This window comes from Otolemur garnettii, unplaced genomic scaffold, assembly GCF_000181295.1.
Source record: "Otolemur garnettii isolate 467f Iridium unplaced genomic scaffold, OtoGar3 scaffold00046, whole genome shotgun sequence".
Classification (NCBI taxonomy): domain Eukaryota; kingdom Metazoa; phylum Chordata; class Mammalia; order Primates; family Galagidae; genus Otolemur; species Otolemur garnettii.
The window spans coordinates 6327445-6334489 of record NW_003852441.1 but is presented as its reverse complement, the minus strand read 5'-3'; the positions used below and the strand labels follow the sequence as shown (position 1 = coordinate 6334489).

Sequence of the window (7045 nt, the reverse complement as noted above, 5' to 3'; positions counted from 1 at the left end):
ACAGGAAGGTTCAACCACTGTGCTGCGCCTTATGCACACAGAGGCCCTTGGCCACATGTGGCTTTTAAGGTCTTAAAATGCGACTTGAACGACTGAGGAACTAAATGTTGTTTTTTTGTTTTTTAAAATTAATTACTTTTATTTCAAAATATGAAGGGAGTGCAAATGTTTTTGTTACATGGACAGATTTTTTTTACTGCTTGAGTCATGGCTGTAAGTGTTCATTGTACCCATTAGGTAGGTTTTTGCCCTGATGACTTTTACTGCCCTCTGCACACATGTGTGCCCCTCAGTTAGTTCCAGTTTCTTAGAGAGTACTTGTGGTGTTTGTCCATTCTTGAGATGCTTCACTTAGGGGAATGGTCTCAAGTTCCATCCAAATTGCTACAAAAGGGATTAATTCATCCTTATTTATGGCTGAGTAGTACTCCGTGGTATACATAGACCACTCATTGATAGGCACGTGGGCTGATTCCACATCTTTGCAATTATAAATTGTCCTGTAATAAACATTTGAATGCAGGTATCTTGTTGATAAAATGACTTCTTTTCCTTCAGTTAGATACCCAGTAGTGGGATTGATGTATTCAATGGTAGGTATACTACCATTAATTCTTTGAGGAATCTTCATAACTGTTTTCTACAGAGGTTGAACTAATTTGCAGTTCACTAAGATCTATTGTTTTTGGACTAGGAACTAAATTTTATATTTTAATTAATTTAGATTTGAAAAGGCACCTATGTCTAGGGATTATCGTGTTAGTGCTGTTTTAGACGTTATCAGAGATGGTGCTGCTAAAAGTCATATAGCGACCTTAATGTCTAAGTATCATTTACACATACTAAGACCACACTCTGCCTTGTTTTTGTTTTTAAATCTCAAAGGAAAATAACTTCAGTTCATAGAAACACATTGGCATTATAGGTGTAACACTGTTGGTTAAAAGCAAACAATGCTTTCACTTATTATTTGGCTAGAACTGTCTGACCTAATAAGCAGAGGCTAAATTTACAATTAATTAAGGTTTTATGTTCACTCAGCCAAGACATGCCTCAAACCATTTTTTGTTCAGCTGGCCAGCAAGATACTTACAGCCATATTTAGAACATCTTGCAACTATACTCCATTTCGAAGAAGTTATTTCACTATTAAGTTAGTAATTCTGTTGTAGTAATAGGGTTTTTCTCTATTATGCTAACTGTAAGCATATTTGTAGTAAATGAATATGGGAATATAGTACATGGAAGTTTATATGTAATTTGATTGTTGTTAAATTAACACATGGTTTTCTTACTTTGCTATCAAGCAGCATATTTCTTTTCCTTTTTTTAATGTTTTTTGGCCGGGGCTGGGTTTGAACCCGCCACCTCCAGCATGTGGGACTGGTGCCCTACTCCTTTGAGCCACAGGCACCGCCCAAGCAGCATATTTCTTATTAGAGACGAGGAAACCAAGGCTTAGAGAGATTAAGCAATTTTTCCAAAATTATAGAGTAGGTATGTGGAATTATGATACAGGAATTCATATCTCTTTGATCCTAAGTCCCTAGCACCCAATAACACTGCTCTTATCTGCTACATGATAGTAAAACCTCAGTGCAATCACCTATCTTTTCCTAAATATAGCGAACGAAGAAAGCCACAGCTCCAGTCAAGGAGCTCACGGATGCCAATGGGGTGCTGTTACATAGGGCTTTCTGGGCCTGCCACAGCCGACGCCCCTGGGTTTCCTGGTGGAGGAAGGGAAACGGGAACAGATATGAGACTGGAATCTAAACCAAGTCAGAAAGCTGTCCCAGACTTGTTGGCCATTAGATGTTATGTCACTATCTGTATATTGGGTTTGGTAAACATTAAAGGTCAGACTTTTGGAAGGCAGGCTATGCCTGGTTCAAAATCTGCCTTCAGGCCCCCTGCCCCAAGTTTAACCCCGCATCTTAGCATTAATCTGGTAACCTTACACAATTTCATAAGCTCCGGTATCTGCTACATAAATCACCCTGCTGAGAATTCAGAACAGTGATGCCTGAAATTCACTTAAAATACAATGGGAGACAGATGCTCACTTTTTTTTATTTGCTGTTGTATTCTTAGTCCCACTTTGCCGTTTTCTAAACAGAAAAACGTTTCTCTTGCTGAAATGGCAAAGAGCCGAGTTGCTGGCCACACCGGCTCCTTCTCCCACCCGCCGCACCTGGCTGTCCTTTCAAACTTTGGACAGAGGAAAGGTGGGCACCAGGCGCGGAACTACAAGTCCCGGCATGCACGGCGCCCTCCGCACAGGCGCACGGCGACCACCTGGCCAGCGGGCCGGCCAGCCTGCGGAGACTCCCAGTGCCCGCGGCGGACTGGGGCTGGGGGCAGGCAGCCCGCGCGGACCGGCCGGGCGCCAGGGCGGCCCCGGGATCGCGATGAGTGCGCCGCGGCGCGCGTGAGGGGGATGCGGCAGGAGGCGGCGCGTCGGGAGGAGGAGTAGGCGGTGGTGCCCTCGGGAGGGAGCTGCGCGCGGGCCAGACGGCTCCCGAGGCTCCGCAGTGCCGACGCCGTCGCCCGGGAGGCTCCGCGCGGGAGCCATGTAACCCTGCGGCGGGCTCCGGGCTGCTCCGTCCTTCCCCAGCTCCCGGGCTAGCGCGGCAGCGGGGCCACGATGAAGAAGCAGTTCAATCGCATGCGCCAGCTGGCCAACCAGACGGTGGGCAGGTAGGTCACCCGCTGGCCGCCGGGGGCCGGTGCGCGCCCGCGAGGCTGCATCGGCCGAGGCGCGCAGGTGATGGAGCCCGCCTGGCCTCTAGTCCTCCTCCCCGCTGTCTCTACCCCTGCGCCAGCTCGCTCCAGGCGCCGCTCGCGGGCGCGACCCCTTTTCTCTGAACTTCGCAGACCCCGCAGCCGTTCTCGCTCGCTGCCTGCTGCTCCGGGGCTCCGGTTGCCCAGTGCAAAGTGTGACGCATCCTTTACCTGCGTCCCCAGCTGCCCCTTCACCTCGTCCTCCCTGCCGTTCCCCGGGACTCCCTTCTCTCTCTGGCCGCGTATCTTCCTGGAAACAGGTGTTTGCTGTGATTGTGCTGGCAGCAGGCGAACCGCAGTCGGTCTCCGGAGATCCCTTCCCTCCTGTCCCCTGCGCAGAGTTCAGGGCTGCTCCTGGGTCCAGTGGAAGTGTTGGGCCTGGTCGGCCTGCCCCTCCGCCGTGTTTGTTTTCAGGGACTATGACTGTACCAGATTCTGGATCACTTTCCTAGCCGGGTTTTTTAAAGGCGTTAGGTGGTGGGGAGAGGATGGGGGTGGGGACTGTGAGAAGAGGGAATGGCGCTGCTCTGGGCTTGGTCCTGAGACTGATTTCAGGGGAGGGAGGAGGCTTCAGAACGGAGGCCCACTCCTCTGGAAGATGAGATAAGCAGAGGATGGCAGCCAGGTAGGGAGGGGAACAGAAGCCCCAAAGGAAAGAAGAGCCAGGTCCCCAGGGGAAGCTTTGAGACCCAGCTTGCTGTCATCACGATGTAAATGGACTACATCTGGGCTAGTGACACCAGAGCCTCTCTGCGGGGTGCCAACATCTATTAAGGTTACATAAGGATTTTTTTGGTGGGTCTCTACCAAAGCCAGACATTTTCTGAACACAAGATTGTTAGGTAGAGGGGATTAATTTTTGCGGAACCCCTACTCCTGGGGAGAGTTTTCCCTTGCTACCGGGGCAGAGGAATGAAGGTGTGCGTTCTAAAGCAATCGGGAAGCAAAGAACCAGCCTTGGGTGCAATTCAAGTGCACGTTCAACACATGGAGAGCTCTCCACTGGGTTTATCAAGAAACCAAATACCTTTCTTGGGTGGGAAGTGGAGCCTGAGCCGGCACCTGCTAGGGTGGGGGTGGGGATGTCTCTGGGGAATAGGGGACATCTAAACTCCCATCTAAGCATACTGCCCTAGTTACAGTGGGCATTTGAGGGCAGGGGATGCGGTGGCTTCTTATGCTTCCAGGGACTCCAGATGGTTTCCAAGTAACAATGTCTAAAATTGACTTGGATTCAGTTTTCCTTCCCAAACACATGTGCTTTAACATGAGGGGGAATTTATGAATAGCAGAGTCAGATTAGCCCAGATTTCTGGCATGGTATTGCCATAAATATAGCCTCACGTGGACTGCCTTGATATGCTGGATGTCGAGATGGTGTTTTCCTGGTACTTGTTGTTTAGTGGGTGACAGTCAAGCTGACCGGCGTTTAATGTTGTCTTTCTCTCCCTGCAGGTTGGCGTCTCCGTCCTATTAGGCCAACCAAGTGACCAAACCCCTGACTTGAAACTCAGATTGCCGGTTTCTCTCCGTCTCAGGCTTTCAGTTCAGGACTAGAATCTAAATGTTTGGAGGGTATTTATGCCTCTTCCCTGGCCTCCCTGAAGCACAGATGTTCTTTTTTTTTTTTTTTTTTTTTTTAAGGGGGAAGATTTTTGAGCCTCATCCATTGAGGGAATGGAAAAGGATAAGGGAAACTTGGGTTTCAAAAAAAAAAACAAAAAAAAAAAACCGTTGTCTTATTATTATTATTTTTTAAATAAACCCAACCCCTCAAAAAGTTCTTATTGAGAGCACATTCTTGGAAGTCTAAGCAGTTGGTCACCAAGAGTGCCTTCCACTTTTTGGTTGGGACTCTGGTGGTTGTTGGCATATGCAGGAATTCTTGTCTCTTTCTCAGATGCTAACCATTGTGCTGTGTACCTGGGAAAGTGTGGGTCTCTATCCCTGTTGATGACATCCAGAGTGAACCATTTAAAGCAAAAACCAGTCCATGTTACCTTGCTGTTTAATAAAAGCTTTCAGTGACTTCTCATTGCATTTAGCATCTCAAATCTTGCCAGTGGCCTACAAGGCCATACCTGATTTGGCCCCTCTAGGTCTCCCCATGCTCATCTGTTCTACCCTCTTCTCCTTAAATGAGCTCCAGCCACATGGCCTTTCTTACCCCAAACACCCCAGACTCATTTCCATCGTGGGGCTTTTGTTCTTGCTGTTTTCCCATCTTCCTTGTCTCACTGGGGATGTGCTCCTCCCAAGTACCTTTTCCCATCTTTTTAGTCTTAGTGAAAGCCTTCGAGAGGCCCTCTGTGGCCCATGCTCTCCAACCCACCATCCTTTCCATTTTTGCACAGCACTAATCACTGTTCCAAATGCTCTTATTTTTTATTTTCTTGTCTTTCTTCCTCTGATAGAATGGATTGATTGCTGTTGTATCCCTAGTGTATGTAGTACAATGCCTTATAGATAATTGATGCTCAATCAATGTTTATTGCCAAGATTAAAGCAGTTTAGTCTAGAGCCCATGAGGGCAAATGAAAGAAGAAGCATCTTTATCTTATTGACCATATTTGGAGTCATGATTCTGTGTGTCTTGGAATAAAAGGGCCAGAATTTGCTTCTTAATGTCTTAAGTCAGTAGAAGCACATAGGTTTGGAAGTTTGGGCTTTTAGGTATGCAATTATAAAGCACTTTCTTGAGTCCTTCCCTTGTGTTTTTCTGAAATGAGACTTTCCTCTCCCTAGGAGGATTGAGAGATGTACTTGAGAGTTGCTTTTCCATGTGGCTGGGCTTCCCTAAACTGCAAATCCTAGAGTCCTTCTGCGTTCAAAATTGGTAGGGAAGCACTTCAGTCATTTTAAGAATGTGAGAATTTCCCTGCTTAAACATACTCTGTTGGGTTATTTTCTCTTGAAGTGTTCATATCAGCAACTGTGAAAAGAATTGATACAACCTATTGTATTTAACTGGGAAAAGTTTCCTCTCCTCACTGGTCTAGTTCCCCAGTCTTTGCACTTCTTCTGGGAACTTGCCCCTGTGTATCCTGTCACTTCAGTCCTCCTCCTTGGCCACTGTGCCTAGTGGTTAGGAGCACAGGCTTTCCAGTGGGGCAGATTGGGTTTGTTGCCCACTGACTATGGAATCTTCAACTTAAGTTGAAGTTTGCACATTAGGTTTTTTTTTGTCTTCTCTGCAAAATGGAAATAACAAGGATTGCACTGTGCTAATGTGGTGATTGTGGTAGTGATGACACGAGATTACCTCTGGAAAGTGCCTAACAGTGCACATGACTAGGAAATGCATGGTAAGTAGTAGCTACAAGTATCTTTGGGCAAATGTTATAAATGTTATTGGATTATATGCTCTGTGGCCTGGCCACATTCATTTATTCATTCAGTACCTATTTATTAGGTGCCTTCCATGTGTCAGGCACTGCTCTGGTTTAGGGAACATTGCAATACATAGCAAACAAATTCCCCGTTCTCTTGGAACCTGCATTCTAATGACATGCTATGGTTACAATGATTAGATTGTATTATAATTTTTATCTTTTCTTACTTAGCTTCAACCCCAGACTTTAAATTCTTTGGGGGCAGGGACAGCTGCCCTGGGGTAGTAGGTTCTCTGAAATTTGTTGGCAACAGATAAATAAATGAACAAAAGATCTAGGTGTTACAGATAGGGGAGTCTTATGAAGTAGTTCAAAGATGGGGAAAGCTCTTGACAACAGTATTTCTTTAATTTGGCGATGGGAATGGTGTTCAGAGCAGTGAGGAACAGGTAGCTGTACAGCTGGGCTTTGGGAGGATAGAGTAGGACTGAAGTGAGACGTTAGTGCATGCTTGATCTATGGTATACTTTTTTACCTTCAAGAAAGTCCTGTAGCTGCTGGGGTAAGAAGCATCCAGAAAGGCATAGAATATTTTTCTTGGAAATAATATTGGGTTTATATTGGTTGGAAGAAAGCCCTGAGCTGAAATTTAGCTCCTGAGAGGCCAGCTAAGAGAAAGAGAAAATGGAAGAAGTAACATTGGCACGTTGATGTGGTGAGGGGGATGGGGGTCATGGAAGCCTGCACCTCAGAGGGCCGTTGGGAGGTGAGGGGTCGGGGCTCATGGAAGCCTGTACCTCAGAGGGCCATCAGGAGGTGAGGGGGATGGGGGTAATGGTAGCCTGCACCTCAGAGGGCCATCAGGAGGTCAGGGGTCATGGTAGCCTGCACCTCAGAGGGCCATCAGGAGGTCAGGGGTCATGGTAGCC

The 7045-nt window shown here is 46.9% G+C and overlaps 1 protein-coding gene across 4 annotated transcripts in view; it reads left to right on the top strand.

Moving 5' to 3' along the window:
- Positions 1-2326: 2326 nt before the first annotated feature.
- The window catches only part of ARHGAP44 (Rho GTPase activating protein 44), a 199512-nt gene continuing 194793 nt past the window's right edge, over positions 2327-7045 (top strand). For all 4 annotated transcript variants that reach the window (XM_012806023.2, XM_012806025.2, XM_003791080.3 and 1 more), the window contains exon 1: positions 2327-2700. In XM_012806023.2, the coding sequence (XP_012661477.1) occupies positions 2648-2700 (53 nt within the window). In that variant the 5' untranslated portion in view covers positions 2327-2647. The remainder of the gene's footprint in view (positions 2701-7045) is intronic.